The sequence below is a fragment of the Sesamum indicum genome, linkage group LG9 (assembly GCF_026168435.1).
Source record: "Sesamum indicum cultivar Baizhima isolate 11 linkage group LG9, ASM2616843v1, whole genome shotgun sequence".
Lineage (NCBI taxonomy): Eukaryota > Viridiplantae > Streptophyta > Magnoliopsida > Lamiales > Pedaliaceae > Sesamum > Sesamum indicum.
The window spans coordinates 2,605,785-2,629,550 of NC_142665.1; the positions used below are offsets into that span (position 1 = coordinate 2,605,785).

A 23,766-nucleotide genomic window follows, 5' to 3' on the forward strand; every position below is an offset into this window, starting at 1 on the left:
GAGAGAGAGAGAGAGGAGAACGGGATTTTCATTTCAGATTTCATCAGCCAGTTTTGTCAGTAGGGCCCAGCAGCGTGGGATGGCAAACTATACGTGGACCCCACAAGCGCTGTTATCCAACGCCCTTGTGGGGGTCCACCATTTACGATGCAACCGCGCATCCGCTTTCAATTCTGTTCAATTGAGACTAAAACAGCTAGAAATTGAGACTAAAGAACAAAATTTTCTGTTCAATTTTCATTTGCTAAATGTAACAAATCGAGTTGAAATGGAATTTTAGCCATTGATTTTAATTGAATATCATCTATATTATACTATACTTATTTGACTATAATTAAATTCCTAATCTGCCTACAGTATTCATAATGCCATCCTACTGAATTATGTTTACAATAGTAGTGGAAAAAAAATATTTTTCATCTCGTAATTTATGATCTTTTCATTTCTGATTCCATTGATTATAAGATTATTATTTCTATTCTTACAATATTCGAAAAGTAGTACGTTTAGTCCCATGGGACCTATCGACAGATATATAATAAAAAATATTACGTGACCGTTACTTAATGGGACCTAAAGTATTGATTTTTTAACATTATAGGACCAATGTTATAATTTTATAACTGACCCCATGCTTATTTTTCATTAAAGTATCTAAAGGAATGTGTCATGTCATCACAAGTGCTATTTTTTAAAAGTTACGAGACAAAAAATAAAAATTTTGTTTTAAATATTGTACAAATTTTGATTCTATTTAACCAAATTTGGGTAAAAATTTTCTACATATTCAAATTAGCATAATTGTAAATGAATATTTACATGTATGTGCAAATATAGGGATAATTAAATTTTCCTTCTTGAGATTTGGTGTAATTTTATGTAACACCCTTGAAATTTACCTTCTCTAACAAATAAGTCTATTCGTTAGTCAAAATTAACTAAATTTGTTGGTATTAACAAATAAATCGAAAAAGAATCTATATTAACCCCCAATTGACTTATTGTTGATGTATTGCAGATCAAATAATCTTTTTATGATCAAATTAACCTCATATATATTCATGCATTAATTCATGTGATGAGATATATATCTTCACCGTTATAAGATTAATTTAGTTGAAAATAAATTTTCTGACTTGCAACAAATTAGTAATAAGTCAATCGAGGATAAATATCATTTTATTGAGTTATTTTGTTAACATCAACAAATTTAGTGAATTTTAACAAACGAAATGACTTATTTGTTAGGTACAGACAAATTTCAAATATGTTAAATATAATGTTTTAAATCATAAATTTTATATATAACTACACCAAATTTAAGAAGACAAAATTATAATTATTCCTTAAATATACATACACATATACATGTGCAATGAGTAAGAGAGGATTGCAAGGGTGGTGATGGGTGAAATCAATCAATATTCTACTTTACGTCCCCATTCCATAATTGTTCCCAACCAAAGGTTGCTCCATTTACGTGCCACGTCCAATCCCACCTATTTATATATGCTGCTTTGAGTGCACAATCACTGCCTTAATTAGTTTCTCTCTCATCACCATCATCATCCTCATCATCTCTCTCTTTCTAAATTAACAAGAGAGAGAGAGAGAGTCAAGTGATGACATGATTTTAATTAGATATAACTATATTTACGAATTTATAATCCATTGTCTATTTATATAAATTATCCATACACCAATAAAAATTATCAATATTATTTATATATATTATTCATATTTTTTTATAAATTATATTTACGCCCTCTAAAAACATCAAAATTGTCACATAATCCTGCTTTTTTACTCTTGGAAATGATTTTCTGTATTTATACAAAAGATATCAGTAATTTTGTATAAATAAATTATAAAGTAGGGATATAAATGTAATTATCCTTATCTTTTATGTCAAGGTTGTTAGGTTGGGACATCTCTTACATTATTATTATCTTCTTGCATCGTGTTTTCCATGCCATACTTTCCTTAAACTATACTACTACCTACTGTACACGTACCCCTTATTAATAATACTTTGTCCTGATGATTGTTATAATTAAAATAAATGCATATTCTTAAACTTATAAAAATATTACACTCTGTGTGTCCATGTAGTGTATAATTAATATCATCATGTTTGTATCCATGCATTATACTAAAAGAGTTACGGACTTTGAACGGAGATTTTATGGTAATATTTATTTGTTTATTTATTAAAATGTGATTTGCAATTCTTTCGTGATGAATTAGCTCTTATATTTTCCATCATCTGTACTGATATAAAATTAAATGAAAAAACACTTTTTACTTACAAACATTAATTTGCAACATAGTTATATTAAATTTTGGTTGTGTCAATAGAGAATGAAAAACATGATTATTCTAAGCCCTAAATCCTAAACCCTAGATTCCCCATAGTTGTAAATAGTCACCTCTCTCTCTCTCTCTCTCTCTCTCTCTCTCTCTCTCTCTCTCTCTCTCTCTCTCTTCTAGTCATATATATATATATATTGTATCTTATGTTAACAATTTAAAAGAATTAATGGGGTGGAGAAATAGTTCATTTGTATGATTAAGTGGCAAGAAAACATTGCCTTTCTAGCACCATCAATTCTACATAGGAATCCTATGGATATAGACCTATATATATATATATATATATATATATATAAAAGATGATTGATTGTGTGCAGTAAATTTAATTAGCTGCACCAAATTCATGATTATGTTTGTGACTTGAACACATGTATGGAGTGGGGTAATATATTCATGTCCTAATCAACTAAATTTATGAACTGAATCATGTCCTAAGTTAACGTTTTCTCCCTTCTTTTCTTTTAACCTTAATATATATATATATATATATTTATTTATGTTTTTCACTGGAGGTGACATATATTTTTATTCGACAAGTTCAAGAAGGGGAATGAAGAGTTAAACCTTTCTCAACAAATGTACCCATAAAGTTTCGAACTTTTGCTGAATAAATTGTCTTAGCATCCAATCCGTATATCAATCGACCAACAGCTTATTGGTGAAACTTTACCCATATTTACTAAAATATTTTTAAATAATTTTCAGATGCGATGATCGTTCATTAATTCATATTATACTGGACGTGATTGAAATGCCATTATATGCGTATTAGAATAGCATATAAATTTGGATTGAAGAGTTTATAAACTAAATACTTCAATTGCATAATATTATTAGATGGTTTATTTATGAATTTCAAAATTTTCAACAATTGAGTTGAATTGTTTCTTCAATCATAATATATAAATAATTGCTATCCTCCTATTAATAGAAACATAAGTTAAATTCGCATGCAGCTCAATTAATATTCAATTATTATAAACGTGTGCGTTTCCAAGAATCAAGATAGATATATCGAGATTGAAAGATATATTCGTGTACGTACATGTATATATACCTCTGTCCCATAAGCACGGGAGAGACCGTACATACATATATATACACACAAAAAGCTATTATTCCAAAGTTTCCATCTGGAGTATATCTCGTGCCATTTAGGAGGTATCTGCAATTAATTTAAATAAAAATATTTATCGAGTTATTATTAAAAATAAATTATAATAGACTCCTCAAATATTTATTATAATTACAAATATCCACTCATTGTCTAAAAATTGCCAAATACCCTCCCAAAATTAGCGTCCGTCTAACAAATATCACTACAAAAAAATTGAATTTTTGCTACGCTATAAAAAGACCACGACTTAAAAACTGTGATAACTTAATTTTAGTAACCACGATTAAATAAAATCAAAGTAAAAAATTAATTTTTACCACCATTAATCAATATTCGCCATGATTTTTTGCCATCGCTAAAATATTGGTCATGATTTTAACCATGACTAATGTTTTGGCCGCACTTACATAAACAAAGGATAATGGCTATTGTGAAGCCGTGGTTGATTTTATTTGCCACAATTTTTTTTTTCTTTGGCCTATATTAGTTAACCATAGCGAAAAATCGTATTTTTTTTAATGGATCACTATAATGAATTGTCATAATGGGACGTATTTGTTTAGGCAACCAATTTAGGAGTTATTTTTATTTTTTCAAATATCATAAAAGTATTTGTAACTATGACCGTTAGATTTTAAATTTATAAAAAAATTAAGAGTTCAAATTACATTGATAAATAATATATTTAAGAAAACAAAGAAAATCAGCACTCTAACCTCCACTCCTACCCCGTTACCTATCCCCCGCCCGCTTTCGCTCTTCCCCACAATTGTATAATTTCTTTGCTATTTTTTACTTGTGTTTTTAAATACTGACGACTTTCACAATCATTTTATTTACCACTTTATATATAATTTATTTTCAATACAAAAGTGGAAGCTACTGCAAAATAATACCTCCTTAATTTTATAATGTGGAGAATATTTGGATAATCAGTTGTTTGTCAGTTACATAAGGGTTTAATTTTTATTTATTTTCTGATTAAAATTTAAAGTACAAAGGTGACAGAGATTCTACATAGTTAGATTAGATACATGAGATATTGATCTTTCATGCGTCAAATCTTATCATCATCCCTACCTCAAAAGCAGATATATATACATATGAATCTTCACACAAATCAATTACATTAATTATATGTTCATCATGCATCACCAATCTAATGTTTACTTCAAAAATACATTGGGAACCCCTCTTTTTTTTACCATTTATGGAATATAGTATACTGTTTTCTTTGTACTTACATTATGAGGAAACATACAACTTTTTATCTTAAATTTATCGAAGTATGCATGGGGAAGCAAAGAAGAGACAAGTGAATCACTACAGACATAGCTTTCCAACACCTAGTTTGAATTAAAACAACTCTATGTATTACCCACCTACCTAGTACTTTTGACATTTACATATATATATATATCTTGTGCTTTTTGGCTGCATATGCAACAAGTTAATCTCCTTACATGCATGCATATAGGGTAAAGTTTTATTCTCAACTCCAAATATTGATTCATTTTTAATCATTGAATTTATGAACGGATCAACTTTGTGATATAATGATAATCTCATCTAAAAAATTACATTTTGTCCAACAGTCTCTTACAATTCGAATTATATACACACACGTATGTATAAATCGAGTATGAAAACATTAAATAATATGAATTTTTTTACCTCATCAGCAGCGAAAATTATATTCTAATAACTGATATCATTTATATTGTTTAGAGTTTATATATTAAAATTTAATTGTATATATTACAAAACCCCTCCGCACCCGCCCCCAATTCATGAAAGGAAAATACTAGAATTCTAGTAATTAATTATTATAATGTATGGATATGAATGATTGGATGAATTTCCTTATCCATTAAGACATACAGCAAATGTGCAACAAATGCAATCCACTAGCAAGGAATAATAATCAGCCAATCAAAAAAAAGATATGCATCAAGAGAGATCACCCTAATAATTAGTTATATAATTAATTAATACCCACTACAAATTAATTTGGGGGTTGATTAATTATTATTAGGTAGGATTTAATTTGAAGGGACCAAGATCCTTGGAATGGTGGGAAAATCAATGCATGGATGGACACCTCCACCCCCACCCCCACCCCCCACCCAACAAATATTCTAACCCTGTCATCATCTGTCAGTGGGGACATATATATATATATATCATAAACCAACAATCATTGATCCCACTCTTCATCATCTTGGGATCCCATGAAAATGTCTTTTCTTTGTAATTTTGCCTCCCTCTACGTTTCAAAAGACACTATAATAATTGTAGTAACCCTAGCTAGGGTTTTCTATACAATTAATGATACTTTGGTATTCTGATTATTAGAAAAAAAAAACTGAGAAAATTAATTATAATAATAATAATGAATAATTATTAAAAGTACAGGTAGAGAAGGGGTGGGGGGTGGAGGTGGAAGACAAATGTGGGACCGATATATGTAGTGATAATGGGCAATCAGCAGCAGTCAAATCAGTTGACTGGTCAAGATGATGAAAGTTAAAGGTAGTGTTGGGAAAGTGTGCATGCCCCCCCGCCCCGCCCCGCCCCTGCCCCTGCCTCCATAATTAAATAAGAAAAAAAGATATGAATAGGAGCATGCATGCTCATTCCTCATTCCTCTATATTATTAATTGGGGAAAGAAAAGAATCAAATATGTATCTGCAGCCTTGGAAATCTGCTATAGGTTTTTTAAGCTTCTAATTAATTATTTCTAAGGCTTTAATTTGGATTCTGTACCCTACCAATATTCTATGCATGCATGGGAACTTGGGAGTATTGTCCATTCCCACCTCACATCACTAAACTTTACTATATTAATTTATAAGTAAATTAGCAGGTATGTTAAATAAATACATGACAAGTACTATAACACTAATTAATTGTTATTTAATTGTTCATGATCATTTCTCTTAAAACTATATTTGCTCGAATTTGATTTCATTATATATATATATATATATATTATCCAATTGATTTATCATACCAAGTTTTGTAGATTGTAAGGATGAATGATGATTCATCAATCGTACTAATTTTCTATCCTTGCTTTAGTACAATGGGGGTGGGGTGGAGGGGACGGGACAACTCAGGTTTGAACTTCTCTTTCATCGAGGAGACCTATTGATGGTGGATAGTAATATTCCTATCTAATAACTGAAAATCAACTAAAATTACAAATTGCGACATTCTTGACTTTAGGGCCTCAACTTTTAATTGTGGGTATTGAGCAAACTGATGATCATATGTTATATCAATATCAATAAATTGATAAATATTTCAATTAAATCAATAAGTACACAGTACAATTACAATAAATCAGAAAATACCAATTATAGAATGATATTACACCCTCGAATTTAAATAATAAACGTGCCACTTGTCACATATAGCAATATGATAGTTCACACAAAAGTTGATGATATATCTATATATGTATATACATACACAATAAAAAAACATATTCCTAAATTTTCTGAGCCTTTTTAAGGAAAAGAAAATTACTATTTTGTAGTGTTTGCAAAAACAGCAAAAAGTTCTGGTATTTTTGTAAATAACAGCAAGTTCATTCATGTATATTTCTACATTCTTACCAAATACTCCAACTTAAATTTTCAATTTATAATCACATTTCAAAACATTCTCCACTTTTGTTTTTATTGTGATTCTTTTAAAAAAAACGATTATTATTTTTGTAAAAATACAACTTTTTTTCCAAACGTTCAATTCCCTAAATTTGGTAAGATGATCATGGGATTATCATTTTTGTTTTTTCTACTAAAAAAAATTAATTAATTTGTCGCAGTTCTATTCAATCGAACTCACAATCATTTGAATCTAATATTTCGTTCCTACCAATTGAGTTAATAAATGTCGACATAGTCGAACTTATAAAGAGTTGACGAGTTGGAAAATTTTGATTATTAATAGAAACAAATATAGTTGAGTGGTGGGGGTCCGATTGTGAAGGGAATATGCTAAACTTCATTACAAATCAAGTTGCTTAAATTAGTGTAAGAAAAGCATTGTTTAAATGGTGTCCGTTTGGTAGACAAGTGTTTTGACTTATAACACCTAGGTTTCACATGTGAGATACCCCGCCCCTATTCAAACTACAAACCCACTCTCTAAATATCCTACCCACCAACTCTCTCTTTCACTCTCTTATTTCTATAAAGTGCTTATAAGATTCGGATCTCTCTTGTCGGATCTAAGAAGTGACTTGTGATCAATTTTAGAATTCATTTCATCAATCCATTAATTTGAATTTATCCAAATGATTTGAACCAACCACTATATATTAAAAAAATTTGAAATTCATCGATTATGTTTGATAAAATTAATAGTTTGAATTATTAATTAGAATTATCTAAAGAAATTGAATGTCTTATCTTATTAGGGATTTAAAACACATAACTTTAAATTCACAAATTATAACATTGGAATTGTTAAACTTACAAAATATTAGAAATAATTTGATACAAAATATTAATATAGTGACGGCTCTAAATTCCGCAAATTGCGATCAGTCAAATTCTTTACCTACTTTAAATTTGAACCATAAAACAGAATGAAAAAGAAAATATGATTATTATTTTTTATTTGAATTGACTTAATTCTGACTTCGAGTACGATAATTAATCTTGTGGTATAAATAAAATGTGAATAATATTTTTTTATGTTCATTAAAAAAAATATTTTCTTTTAGGAATAAAAGCAATGCTTATTTCTGGAAATAGCTTTTCTTTATAATATTGAATAATATATTGACGGCGTCTTATCAGTTAGAAACAATAAAAGTTAAAAGTAAAGAAAGTTCTCTACAACAGAGAACTCAAATAGGTCGAACTCAATTTTATTTCTACATAGGAATATTCAAAAAAATGAAAAACAAAAAGAACCATCTGGAAGGAAACTGAAAACTTGCATAGTATTTGAATTTGTGTTCTAAAAGTTTTATTTTGGTGTTTGAAGATAGAAAGAGAAAAATAGATATAAATAAGTGTAAATTAAAAATAGATGGTATGTTTGGATTTATGTTATGAGGTAATTTAAAATATTTAAAAATAAATGGTGTAGGTTTGATGTTGAGATTTGGAAGACTAAAATCACTATTTACTGTCAAATCATATCTTTTTTATATATAAATATGTATATCTATAATTATTGTATGTTTAATATTTTAGATAAAAAGCACTGTTCATTGTGAAATCATGTCTCTTTTATATTATATATAAGTGTATATGTAGCACCCCCTCTGCTACAAGGGCTATACCTACCCTAAACGTCATATTTATTGTATCCCTGTATTTATATATATAAATGCACATAATAATTTAATCCATGTGTATACGTAACCCCAACGTCATAATAGGTATTATCAACCCACAACATTATATATATATACATATCACCCACCACAAGGTGATTCGTCACAAGTAATCTGTACGCTTATATTCTCTCTGTACAAACAAAATGTGAGTTGTACTCTAACTGACACAGAGGAGAAAACTGCATACTGGCCCGACCTGCCTGAGTATAGCGCGTGGACCTATTCTTCAATAGTCAGACACCCTCAAGTCTATTCCTGAAAGAAAATGTCAGCAGGGGAATGAGCCTGCCACTCAGTAAGCAAATAACCAGTCCTATCTATATATGCATGTCAACCATAGCCCAAACAAGATAAACAAGCAACACGAATGGAATACAATCAATTTAACTCCAACATAATCAACTTTATTACACCACATGACTATCTCATAATAAGACAACTAACCAAACTCCATTTTTCCCTAGTTTGCTTACCAGAAGGTGATATTGTGTTTTTCCCACCAACTCAATCTCACCGTTATATAAATTTAAGTGAATCCCCTTGACAGCCGGCTCATCAATCTCGCACATAGCTGTTTCATTTCGCACATAGCATTTTCTTTTCGCACATAGCATCGCATCAAAGCTCTTTTCATTGCGCACATAGCATTTTCTTTTCGCACATAGCACTTTCTTTTCGCACATAGCATTTTCAACACGTCAAGGGGTATTCACGCCACAATTATATTCAATTTCCACCACTCCCTCATTTCCACATATCACCATTCTTGTAAGCAACTAGTAACGTAAAACAATATATCACTACATTCTCATTTTCAGACACCCACAACACATCAAACAACACACATAATATTTCAACGTATTTCCTCATTCCACGTACATAATATCGACAATCAAATCAAATCATTCATCACTTATATAATTTCAGACAAATCAATGGCAACATTAACCACAAATTCATATAACAATAAAACCACAAATACAGAAAGCATATATAGATAATACTAATTATTTACTTACCTCAACCTCACAACGTTTCTTTCTACTCAATCACTAATTGTCAGTCCTTTCACCTCACCCCCGTATCCTATAATGAGTTATACCATACACAATTGATATATCGAGAATATCATAATTTCTTTTAAATATAATATTAAATATTATTTGTACAATTTCTAATAATTATTCAATATTCCATTTCTATCGAAGTACAAATCTTCGTTTTTCCTCTTTATTAGCATACCATTTATTAAATATAATTCTCGGAATATTTCTATGAATTTTCTATCAATTTCTCGCTATTATACTCTTAAAATTAAACAATAATACATATAATTGCGTATTTGGTTAGCAATTCCGTTGGAATTATATAATTTGACTATAGCAACATTCAAATCTAATAAATTTAATAATCTAATTAACCAACGATATCATTTTTATATCCAATTTGATATTTAATTCGACACTATTTTATATAGTCAAACTCGTAAAATACTCCGATTAAATAGTACATCACTTAATATAAACAACATTTAATAAATGAACTAATTAAATAATATAATTACACAAATTAATAAAAATTAAAATAGCAATTTTCTTACCTCCGTCTGTTTTTCTTCTCTCGCCAAAAAAATTGCAATTTGCTGTGTGTGTTGTATGTGCATAAACAACATACAAACTAAAATAAAAAAAAGGCAAAGAGGGAGTGAGGCGGTGGGAATTGGGCCCCACCTCCACTCTCAACTCTCTCTCTCTCTACTTATATATATATATATACATATTATTTTTATATATATAATATTATTATTTTATTTATTTAATTAAATTTTTCATAAAATACCAATTACGTCCTTCCTAATTTTCTTAATTAATATAAATCATCCCAAAATATTATAACGAACGCCAATTTAATCCATTCAAGTGTTATTATATTTCAATTATGGCCCATAATTTATTACCAATTAACTAAGTTTCATAAAAATTTACCAATTGATCCCCCAATTATATATTATAATTTTTGGGCGTCACAATTCTCCCCTCCTAATAAAAATTTCGTCCTCGAAATTTAACTAATTATCGGCTCAGACAATAAATATAGGTATTTTTCTCTCATGTCCTCTCCATCATTCAACAAACTGTTGCACAAAGGGGTTCATTTTTGGTTGTGAGGCATTTCTATTTTGGGATTCTAACCCCTAATGTTCTGATCCTGAATCATGACCATGCACAGACTCTAATGACTCAGTTGGGCCAGCAGCGTTTTCCCTTGACGCTTCCATCTTATATAAATTACACACATGTGAGTAGATTCCTAACATATACACCTTAAATATAAAATAACATTTCATCTACTATCCCAAGGAAATCTAATCCCTGCTCTGATACCACCTAATGTAGCACCCCCTTTGCTACAAGGGCTATACCTACCCTAAACGTCATATTTATTGTATCCCTGTATTTATATATATAAATGCACATAATAATTTAATCCATGTGTATACGTAACCCCAACGTCATAATAGGTATTATCAACCCACAACATTATATATATATACATATCACCCACCACAAGGTGATTCGTCACAAGTAATCTGTACGCTTATATTCTCTCTGTACAAACAAAATGTGAGTTGTACTCTAACTGACACAGAGGAGAAAACTGCATACTGGCCCGACCTGCCTGAGTATAGCGCGTGGACCTATTCTTCAATAGTCAGACACCCTCAAGTCTATTCCTGAAAGAAAATGTCAGCAGGGGAATGAGCCTGCCACTCAGTAAGCAAATAACCAGTCCTATCTATATATGCATGTCAACCATAGCCCAAACAAGATAAACAAGCAACACGAATGGAATACAATCAATTTAACTCCAACATAATCAACTTTATTACACCACATGACTATCTCATAATAAGACAACTAACCAAACTCCATTTTTCCCTAGTTTGCTTACCAGAAGGTGATATTGTGTTTTTCCCACCAACTCAATCTCACCGTTATATAAATTTAAGTGAATCCCCTTGACAGCCGGCTCATCAATCTCGCACATAGCTGTTTCATTTCGCACATAGCATTTTCTTTTCGCACATAGCATCGCATCAAAGCTCTTTTCATTGCGCACATAGCATTTTCTTTTCGCACATAGCACTTTCTTTTCGCACATAGCATTTTCAACACGTCAAGGGGTATTCACGCCACAATTATATTCAATTTCCACCACTCCCTCATTTCCACATATCACCATTCTTGTAAGCAACTAGTAACGTAAAACAATATATCACTACATTCTCATTTTCAGACACCCACAACACATCAAACAACACACATAATATTTCAACGTATTTCCTCATTCCACGTACATAATATCGACAATCAAATCAAATCATTCATCACTTATATAATTTCAGACAAATCAATGGCAACATTAACCACAAATTCATATAACAATAAAACCACAAATACAGAAAGCATATATAGATAATACTAATTATTTACTTACCTCAACCTCACAACGTTTCTTTCTACTCAATCACTAATTGTCAGTCCTTTCACCTCACCCCCGTATCCTATAATGAGTTATACCATACACAATTGATATATCGAGAATATCATAATTTCTTTTAAATATAATATTAAATATTATTTGTACAATTTCTAATAATTATTCAATATTCCATTTCTATCGAAGTACAAATCTTCGTTTTTCCTCTTTATTAGCATACCATTTATTAAATATAATTCTCGGAATATTTCTATGAATTTTCTATCAATTTCTCGCTATTATACTCTTAAAATTAAACAATAATACATATAATTGCGTATTTGGTTAGCAATTCCGTTGGAATTATATAATTTGACTATAGCAACATTCAAATCTAATAAATTTAATAATCTAATTAACCAACGATATCATTTTTATATCCAATTTGATATTTAATTCGACACTATTTTATATAGTCAAACTCGTAAAATACTCCGATTAAATAGTACATCACTTAATATAAACAACATTTAATAAATGAACTAATTAAATAATATAATTACACAAATTAATAAAAATTAAAATAGCAATTTTCTTACCTCCGTCTGTTTTTCTTCTCTCGCCAAAAAAATTGCAATTTGCTGTGTGTGTTGTATGTGCATAAACAACATACAAACTAAAATAAAAAAAAGGCAAAGAGGGAGTGAGGCGGTGGGAATTGGGCCCCACCTCCACTCTCAACTCTCTCTCTCTCTACTTATATATATATATATACATATTATTTTTATATATATAATATTATTATTTTATTTATTTAATTAAACTTTTCATAAAATACCAATTACGTCCTTTCTAATTTTCTTAATTAATATAAATCATCCCAAAATATTATAACGAACGCCAATTTAATCCATTCAAGTGTTATTATATTTCAATTATGGCCCATAATTTATTTACCAATTAACTAAGTTTCATAAAAATTTACCAATTGATCCCCCAATTATATATTATAATTTTTGGGCGTCACAGTATATATATATATTATATATATAAATAATTAAAAAATAAAAAACACACAAATAAAATGTAAAAAAAAAAACAAAAACACACATTAATTCTGTTTTATCTTGATTCGAAAAATACCAAAATATGCAACTAAACATAGTGTTGGGTTTGTTCGTCTTGTAGATGTAGACACAACACAAGCACGTGCATACATGATGATTTTAAATTTTAATTACTAACGACATTCGGCTCCAACTTCCAACACTCAAATTATTATTTTTTTCCATCCCAAATTATATGTGGTTTTCACTAATTTTAAATATTTACATGCAAATAAATTACTTTTTCCTACTCCTTATAAAGCTTATATAATAAATTGTGATTGAAATCGAACATTGACATGCCCACAATGTGAATTTAAATTTTTGTTAAGACTTTAATGGGACTAAACATATATGTAGATTAATTCACACGTAATTAATTTTTGGTGGCAGCTTGTCAATTATAACGGTCTTGGTCGATGTATGCAATAAAATGCGCTTATGAGTGTTATCACTAATTTTTTATTTTTGTAACAAATAAAAAGTAATGATTTGTATCAGGTAAAAATATTAATGTTAGATTCAAATAGAAAAATTTATTTTCAAATGAATTTCCTAGAAAATTCGTGTAAGTCCCATCCACTTTTTTTAAATAAATTATTAAAAAAAGATTTATATATACAGAAATTAGGAAGCATTTGTTTTGAATCGGTGCGAGGAGAGGGAGGAGTGGGTGTTTGGGAGGGGGTGTGGGGGGGGGGGCGTAGAGCAGTAGGACAGGAGTGGGGCCCGATGTGAGTGGTGGTCGGTGAGAGTTGGCCCACCATATTATTCTGGTGGGTAGACGTGGCATGCGAAATGCGGCTAGATGACGAATAATTCAGTTTACGAGGTCGAAGAAACACTGTCCAAATCAATCGTCATCATCGTCTGCCTTAGTGCGTGGGTCCCATTTTTGTTTCTGCAGTTTTCTCTCCTGTGAAGTAAAGCATCATCGATCTGTCCCTTCCTTCGCTTCCTGTGGGACTGTTCGCACCCAATCGCCACTACCCCCTTCATGTGAAAATGGGATTTCTATTATATGGATATTAATTAAATTTATCACTGTAATATATTGTTTTAATAATTGACATTGTACAAATGTCGCATGCCATTAAATAGGATATTGACTCTAAACAAATTTATTTTATTTTTATATATGGTGCAGAATTTTCTAATAGCATATTTTCTTTGAAGGTATTTAATTGATATATATAATTCTATAAAAAATCAACAAAATTATGTGTGGTCATGCATCGATTATATTATACCATCATTGAGTGTATAGATATTTACTAATCGATTAAATAATCGTTCTAATACGAAAAAATTATGATGTCTCTTTTAATATTTTAATTATTTTATAGATACAAAAATAAAAATAAATTCAAGATCATATAAAAATATATATATTTAATACAAAAAGGGGGGGGGGGGGGTTGTGATGGGCAGACAGGAGAGATGACGAGGTTGTAGGAAATAGGACAAAGTTTGGGCTGTGGACTGCAGTGTGGTGTAGTGTAGTGCAGTGCACTTCCCAATTGGACAAGCCATACATCTAACTAACATCTTATCTTTGACGACACATACAACAAAAATTAAGCCCTGCGTTTTATGACATACTGCAAATTCCGTTGAGAATTGCTAGAATCCAACTCTTAGCTTCTCTCTCTCTCTCTCTAAAAGAAAAATAAAATTGAAATACCATTATGATATAATTTATTTATTAAAGTTGAGATTTTATAATTACAAATTATATTTTTAAATACTGCAAACGTGTGGATATTATTTTACTTTGACAGATATTGATTATAATACAATTATTATTGATCGAAATAATGTAACGATGATTGATTTATTCTAAGAAAACATACAGGTAAAATAGAATTCAAGGAATTACGTAGGCGGTTAATAATGTAAGAAACCCATTTATTTGAAGTATAAATTATTTGAGTAATAAAATAAATTTAAATTAAATGTATTATTAAAAAAATTCAAAATTAATTGTAAGTCGCCCTTTATATATTAAAAAGTTCAACCATATGTTTACTTTGGGTTATAACTAGTTTGTTTGAATTCAATTTAGCATATGCCCATGTTAGCAGATTTTTCACCCCCTAAATGAGATGCATGCAAGCCCTAATTTCTCGTCATCCAAGTGGATACCCGCATGTTTACCTTATGCATGCATGCATGTTGCCAAATTTGCCACGATGAATCTACAATGTTCTGTTGATACTGTTTATAATACTCTTGCGTGCTCGGCTTTTTCTTTTTTTTCTTTTTAAATAAGAGTAATGAACTATTATTAATTGAAATATATTGATTAGAATTACAATTATTCCTGTCGACATCAATATTTAATAAATATTATTACAATAATCATATTATGGTCAATAAGACTTACTACTTCAATAGACAATAACTCAAACTATGCAGTAGATAACATTCAATGCATATGGGGGATTCGAACTCATGACTTTTAAGATCATGGGATCTTAAGCAACGTAAATGGTTGGGCAAAAATTTGGACATTTTGGTCCTTCTACATGCTTATCAGATCATGGGCTTTTGCCCGATAAACTCACACCATCACTTTTGATGGGTTGCGTTATGAAAACTCAACAGTAAAAACAATTGCTCTTAGTTTATGAGATTACAGAGCTAATGGGCCATTGAGATGGGCTTCTCAAGAAAGTTATTTAGCCATTCAGATGGGCTTGAATCTACAAACTTGGGCCAATTACAAGTGAAGTAGCGGGCCTGTTTTTGAAACTATAAGAATTTTTTCGAATAATTCTAAAATGAAAAACTGTTGAAATAACTTCTTTGAATTAAAGGAAATTTTTTATATATAAAAACTTTTTCCAAGTGTTTTTTTCCCTCCATTATATAGCTATTGTTATTTAAAAATAAATAATATAAAATTTATTAATAGTTCTTGCAATAAAAGTTTATATATGCAGTTAATAATTAAGAAGAAGGGGCTCCTTGCAATTACTGGTTACATTTGGGAGGAATTTACAATTATACCAATATTTTCAACATAGTCTTCTTTTACATTTTAGTAGAAGTTCAAAAAAATAAATAATTAGAGTTTTTTCTTAGAAAAAAAAAAAAAAGTTAAGCTGACTTGGAATAGTTGAACAACTTTTGGAGTTCATGACCCAAACTTTATTATAAATATATATAAGAAAGTCTGATCGAATTATTTTATAATTATTCTCTTAAATATAAGTAACTAAGTCAAAATATATTTTTCAAGTTTCACAAATTAACACATAATTTTTAAAAAAATTGTGGGTTTTTCCACCAAATGGAACCAAAATTGTAAAATTAAAGTACTAAAATTTATTCATACAAAATGAAAATTACTTCCCTTTAAATTACAACAGGAAAATTATATTTTTTCCATAGATATTATATATGGAGTGAATTATAGTGCCCCTGCTACTTAATTAATAGTATGCAGATTGAGCAGGTCAAAATATGAAGTTGAGATTTACCTTCAAAGCCTCGGCCTCCCGCTAGCATACGCATCTCATGCAAGTGCACGCCGCCACGCGCCTTCGACAATGGCGGCCACCACATCCCGATCCCCACTCGCCCCTCTCTATTCCCAGATCCAAAACCCTAAAACCAATCCCTTCTTCACCCTCAAGCTCCCTGAACTACGACCCAACATCTCTCGTCACGCCTGCAGTAGCACCAGAAGTAATAGACGGAAAATCCAAGCAATCGAGCTGCAAAAGATCATCGAGGACTACCCTTATGAGTTTAATTCTAAAGATTCTCCCACTTCACTTCCTCGTATGTTTTAATTTTGTTGGTTTTTGTTTCATGGCTTGGTGTTTCTAGGTATTAGGGGATTGATTTTCTTCTTCTGCTTCTTTGAAATTCTCGATTATTTTCAGGGCCTCTGACTTCTGCTCAACTGTCTAATTTGACCTCCGAAGGGTCTCGTCTCCGCGTTGCCTATCAGGTTTTGCATTAGGGATATTTTTGTTTTTCAAAGTCTTCTTCTGTTAATGATACAAACTTCGATGCACACGGTACAACATCTAAGTGCGTTGGGTGCGACATATAGTTGTTGTACCTTGTGCTATTACATTGTACTGTGATTAGTATATTTTCTGCGGTAGATGAGTGCATATGTTTCTGATATCAGTTAAATCTTATGAAAGGGGGTTCGAGGTGCGTACAGTGAATCTGCAGCCGAGAAGGCATATCCCAATTGTGAAGCAGTTCCATGTGAACAATTTGACACGGCTTTTGAAGTCAGTAATCAGATTTCCTTTTCTTTTGGTGTATTAAATCAATCATACTTCTTGGAAATACTTCCTAATGTGGTTAATTTTTATAATACTATGGCCGAACTGCATTTTCTTTAGATGAATGTAGGCATATCTTATGAGGCTAAGATGAACGACGAGACATCAAATGTTGTTGGTAGGATTGCCTTTTGGATCAAACGTGGGAAATATATGATAATAGAGCTTTCTCCATCAATTAAAGTTCTTGCTTTGCTGTTTTCATCCGATCAGAATGTTGCAAGCTCCTTTCTAAGCTGGTTTAGTTTACTTCTCTATTACATACAATTATTTCCAAAATTCCCAAGTAGTTACTGAGTCAAATTTGTGGTTAAAAGTATTCCATTCTGGGTGTTAGGCCATTCTGCTCAGCAAATGATCCTTTTTGTTTCATACCATTTTGTGTCCTCATCTTAACTTTTTTATATATGAGAAAGACAGCCTTGTTGTTATACATGATGCACTAAGTACAAAGTTGCACAACCATATGATGCAATAAAGAAAAGCACCCCAATCCTACTGACATATAAAGACTTGCCCATAATGATGAAATATCCCAAAACAATTTCAAATATGATTTCACATTTTTTTTATCTTTCTACCTTATCTTTAAATGTCCATGTTCCAGTTCTCTTTATCCCTATTCCCCACTCTTAATTAGGGTTCTGCATTGGTTAGTGCTGGGTGGGATCTCATTTAAGATGTAGTAATTTTGACAAATAATTTTTGAGTTCCTTTAAATGGCAATTTAGGATTGTTTGAATCTGGTCATGTTGAAGTAGTAATGTTTGGATGACCTGCTCATTGGAAATATTTTTGGATTGAATATCAAAGGCACGATATTATCACATGAATGGTATGTGAAATAGTCAGGTAGAGAAAGGAACTCGACGACCTAATACTTAGCTAATGTGACATGGACTCTGGGAAAGAAAAGGGTGGCATTATATAGTAATAGAAATGCTTTTGGACATCTCTGTAAAATGGAGGCAACAGATGTGGGCAGATGGAGGAGTTTATATTTGTGATTTACCAACATACTTTGCATTGTAAGTTGAGAGGTCAATATTTTGGGGAGTTGAACCAGTCGCTGTCTCTTCTCTTTCAATTTCGTTAAACTAACATTATTTTTCTTGACTATAATTTTGCAAAGGAGCAGTACTCACTGAAACTTGCTATTTCCAACAAATAACTATGGAGGAACTATTGCCTGATTTATCATTTTTTTATTCCATGTTGGTTCCATGATTTACAGGCTGTTGAAAGGTGGCTTGTGGATAGAGCAGTTTTGCCTATAGAAAATTCTTTAGGTGGCAGCATTCACAGGAATTATGACCTTCTTCTCCGACATAGGTTGCATATCGTAGGTGAAGTTAAACTTGCAATCAGACATTGCTTACTAGCTAACCATGACGTCAAGGTTGAAGACCTTAAGAGGGTTCTTAGCCATCCACAGGTACCTCAAAGTGAATAAACCCATTTCATTAATCTTTTATGACATGCAACTCACAATCTGTAACTTCTGATGATGCAGGCTCTTGCACAGTGTGAGAACACATTAACTCAATTAGGGCTTGTTAGAGAAGCTGTGGATGATACTGCTGGTGCAGCAAAGGTAATTAATAGCTATCAGTTTTTTGCATATGCAGTTTGATTTAATACTGTATCAGAGACCAATAAATCTTGTCTTTTTGCATTTTTTACCTGGCTAATAGCTATAGAGGAGTTTGAGAACAATATTCTGAAGTCTGGGCCTTTCGACCAAAGCATAGTCTTGCGTGATTAGATTTGGGAAAGAACCCTATTGATTTTCTTGACAGTGTTTATGTTGTTTCTTGCTGTAATTGGGATCAATTGAGTTTGACTTTATTCTTACCTTACACTTCTTTCTTGAATGGTAGCATGTTGCTTTCCATAAACTCAAGGATGCTGGTGCAGTTGCTAGCATGACTGCTGCTAAAATCTATGGTCTGAATGTACTTGCTGAGGACATACAGGTTTGTCTATGGATATTGTAAATGATTTTTGGCATATATACAATTCCAACACATATTTTCAGACTTGAAACATTTAGTCACACATCTACTTCACTTTCCAGGATGATTCTGATAATGTCACTCGATTCCTTATGCTGGCTAGGGAGCCTATCATACCAGGCACTGATAAACCTTTCAAGGTTAGCCTTCCTAGATCAGCAACTAATTTGATTGACGAGAAAATTCAGAACCCGGACTTGCAATTCTATTTACTTCAAAATGTAATTTCTCCCATCCACCTTCTCATTATTCACATTAATCATGTATCAGACCAGTATAGTCTTCTCACTTGAGGAAGGTCCTGGGATGCTTTTTAAAGCACTTGCTGTATTTGCTATGAGGAATATCAACCTTACGAAGGTGAATTTAGTGTCTAAGTTACTTTATGTGAGGTTTTTTGTATGGCTGAACTACAAAATTGGTTTTCATGCCTATGCAGATTGAAAGTCGTCCACTTCCAAAGCGGGCTCTACAAACACCTGATGAGAATGCCACTTGCTTCCCTAAGTACATGCAGAAATCTTCCATCTTTTAATATATGAATCTCTACTGAAATTCATTATACATTCACACGTTTGGTATCTAATATGTCACGTTTCTTATAATGCATACTTCTATGTGTCTGTTTCTAGTGGAATGTTTCTTATCAAGCACATATGTGTCTGTTTCTAGTGGAATGTTTCTTATCAAGCACATCTTCTACTATCTGGCTATTTTGTTAGTTCAAATGTGTCTTTGGCCAAGCATCTGAAAATTGATTTTGACTAATAGATTCTTGAAAGTTGATTTGTGAAAATTGTTTGAAGTTGGATTCAAATTCAAGAAGCAAAGTTTATTGTCTTTTAATATTAGAGAATTCACATGTTTGATTCTTTACCTGGAGTTCATCTTTTGCAATAGGCAGCCTTGATCCTAATTTAAGCATGGGTCAAAACTCATCATAAAAATGGCAGTTGTTTTCCCAACTCGATTCTCAATTTTTCAAAAGCTTTTACTAAATTTCCCTAGAGTAAGATGGGTAATCAGGTGTCAAATTCCTGCACAGGTACTTCCCGTATCTTTTCTATGTTGATTTTGAAGCATCCATGGCAGATGAAAGAGCTCAAAATGCTCTTGGTCATCTGAAGGTACGTCCTGCTCCATTCTCAAATCCTGCATGTAGTAATTATTTTCATGAAGCAACATCACAGTTGTACATTCTTGGCAGGAGTTTGCAACATTTATGAGGGTGCTTGGAAGCTACCCTGCAGACAACGGCCTTCCATAAGAAGAATTCTTGTAAGGTGACAATATCTGATAACTATCATATAGTAGATCTGTGAGTGTGCCATGCTTTTGTACTGGAATTGTTTATTTTTGACGTGTTAATGTATATACAAGTGAAGTAACATAGCGGAGGTTGTGGGGTCAGTTCTTAGCTTTAGTGACATTACTTTATATTGCAAAATCAGGACTAAGTATCACTCGTTAATAAGAAGCTACCTACAATTATTTCTTGAGGAACGATTTGTTACAAGCATCTTAAGAATATGAATTATTTCGCTTGGGTTGTTAGTGGGTAATCTAGTGAAGATTATATACTGGTAACTGGTGGTAAGGCTATTCATTGTGTGTCATCTCACTATTACGGGAGCCAAATCTTTATCATGATAATTGCGTCTCGGTTGATTAAGACTCATGTTTTAGCAGGCATAACATCTTAATTCTAACTTGCATGAGGCGTATGAACTTCTCTTTTTTCCTTTTGTGAAACTTAAACTGAGCTCTGATGAAGTAACTCAGATCCTTCCCCCTCCTGAAGTAAAATGTAAAGAGGATAAAAAAAGAACCTGATTTGGTTATATGTCATTTACATATTTCTTTATTTAGACTCCATCCACATTTATGTGATATGGCGCAACAACTTCCTACATATCTTATGTCCTTAATGCTGACAATGATGCAGGTCTTCCCATTTGGATGATATATGTTCATATCCAAAAGAAGAAAGTTTTTAAGGAGTTTGTACAATGTGTTCGCTAATGCAAAATTGAATAACATTATGCTAGAGAAGAGCAAGCGCCATGAGCTGTCAGCATAAGTTGCAATTCACCAATGCTGTTATTCTTTCATGTAATTACTTAATTTTGCTTTTCACTTCTTTTTGCCCGATCCATCGTGGGTGGAGAGATAGGGACATGTGATCCAAGAACCACACTGCACTTCTTTACAATTGATTATATTTTTGGTCAATCAAGTTAGCTGTACTAACACTTAAGAAATTTTTTGAAGAGAAGGAGATCTTTGATCCTCCTGTGTTGTTTTATTGCAGCTGAACCATTTGTTGACTTGGACATCGAGCTTCGATATTTTATATGTTCTGTTGAATCCATGTCTTATTAGTTTTTTTCTAACAGTTTTGCTTACCTTTTACCTTTTATCAATGTCTTAATAGTTGATGAATAAGAATTCTCTACACCCTGGTGAGATGGGATTTAATATCTCCAGCAAGCTCCATGTAGAAACTAAAAAAAACACGGGGCCATTGTCAGTGACTAGTATAGCTGTCCATTGTCAAGTATAGCTCGCCTTGTTAGAATGTATTCTTAATTTAAGGAGGGGCTATCCTGCCTCCATTTGGACCATAATTCCAATTTATTTCATAGATCAGGTAAGAAAAATATCATTAATACTAGAATTGGTGGGGTGTATCAGGTCAAGGCGATAGTGCAACGGCAAGGGTACACTTGAAAGCCCCAGCGATATTAAACTGATAAGAATATTCTTAGCCAAAAGGCCGAAAAAGGTATAATTAATGAAATGTCAGAGCCCAGTTATTTGTAGCAGCAGCAGTCCTTCTGTATGGTCTGCCCCTTTCCAATCGTATTAGATGCTTTGGTGAGCAGTGTAGGACGAATTCAGGTTGCGGACGTTCTTTGTCGTCCTAATGAAGGCAGAAGAAGGGCTCTAAATTTCTCGGCTGCTACTGCACTCGCTTTTGATTTCTAGTTATCTGCTGCATTCACCTCTGATTTCTACTTGGTGTAGTTGAAGTCCTACCATGAGGATGAGGGTTTGATTTTCCCTGATGCACATGCTTTCAACTAAATAAAAATTCCAGGCATGGTTTATAGTACCGGTCAATATTCAATGTCTTGGAGATAATGTCCAATATTATTGGATGAAGTCACCAACACAAACGACATCATTAATCATATCAGCATACTGGCGGCATGCACATTAATTAAACACTGTTATTATGAATTAACTATTTTTTTATATTTTACTTTGTCTTATTCTTGAACATCTTAACACAAACTAATTTTAACATATTATAATGTATGTTTTCATATGGTTCAATAAATATAATCACATAACCTACCAATATTATCATCCATGCTGCAACTTTAAACTATAATTCTAAAGCAACCAAAATGAAATATAAATTTCAAACATAAATTGTAGGGTGGGAAACATAAATTAGAGTATGCCGTTGAATAAGATAAATACACGGTATTCTTTAGTAAAAAGCCAAAGAATACTTCACTCTGTGTTGTCTCAGTAAGGAAAAATTATTTTTTAATTGCAAGAAAAAACAAAAATTAAGGAAAAGGTGTGAGTGTGCAACAGCCTTGAAATTTTAGTTACAGCCCGGATCTCTAACACGATTTTTTTTTTTTAAAAAAATAAAGCCACACGCAGATTTGGAATTTTTGACCAATTTTTTTTTAATAAATGACAAACAAAAATCCCAGATCTGACAGAATTTATGCTTCAGAACAATGTGACACATGCATATTTTTCTGTGTCAGAATCAAGATTTCACAAAAGTAAAAGCTTTGTTTGGATTCCACTCTTTGCGTTTTTCGAGACAAAACACCGAAGGTTTGTTTTTGTGTTTTTACACCTTATCTGTATGTTTTTCTGGTTTTCAACTTTACATATAATATATATATATTTATATATATATAAAATATAAAACAGACATGATTTGACAATAAACAGTAATTTTTGTCTCCAAAAAAT

General features: G+C 31.6%; 1 protein-coding gene, 1 long non-coding RNA gene and 1 other non-coding gene across 4 annotated transcripts; 1 reads left to right on the forward strand and 2 right to left on the reverse strand.

Moving 5' to 3' along the window:
• Nucleotides 1-8,828: 8,828 nt before the first annotated feature.
• On the reverse strand, nucleotides 8,829-13,062 carry LOC148786817 (uncharacterized). The gene is made up of 3 exons (XR_016067257.1): nucleotides 12,930-13,062; nucleotides 10,451-11,584; nucleotides 8,829-9,105 (listed from the first exon to the last, which is right to left on the reverse strand). It is a non-coding gene; the product is annotated as an uncharacterized LOC148786817 (long non-coding RNA).
• A 3,811-nt stretch (nucleotides 13,063-16,873) lies between these two features.
• ADT2 (arogenate dehydratase 2) lies at nucleotides 16,874-22,128 on the forward strand. 2 transcript variants are annotated; one of them, XM_011091062.3, is made up of 12 exons: nucleotides 16,874-17,225; nucleotides 17,330-17,397; nucleotides 17,600-17,692; nucleotides 18,981-19,181; nucleotides 19,260-19,340; nucleotides 19,627-19,722; nucleotides 19,824-19,901; nucleotides 20,032-20,121; nucleotides 20,201-20,268; nucleotides 20,807-20,888; nucleotides 20,969-21,039; nucleotides 21,707-22,128. In XM_011091062.3, the coding sequence occupies exons 1-11, from the start codon at nucleotides 16,991-16,993 to the stop codon at nucleotides 21,026-21,028; spliced, it is 1,152 nt and encodes a 383-aa protein (XP_011089364.1). In that variant the 5' UTR covers nucleotides 16,874-16,990; the 3' UTR covers nucleotides 21,029-21,039; nucleotides 21,707-22,128. The 2 variants fall into 2 exon arrangements, with proteins under 2 accessions (XP_011089364.1, XP_011089363.1); XM_011091061.3 differs by having other exon boundaries at nucleotides 16,875-17,225; nucleotides 20,969-21,044.
• Nucleotides 22,129-23,188: 1,060 nt separating this feature from the next.
• On the reverse strand, nucleotides 23,189-23,309 carry LOC148786818 (U5 spliceosomal RNA). The gene has a single exon (XR_016067648.1). It is a non-coding gene; the product is annotated as a U5 spliceosomal RNA (small nuclear RNA).
• Between the last annotated feature and the right edge of the window lie 457 nt (nucleotides 23,310-23,766).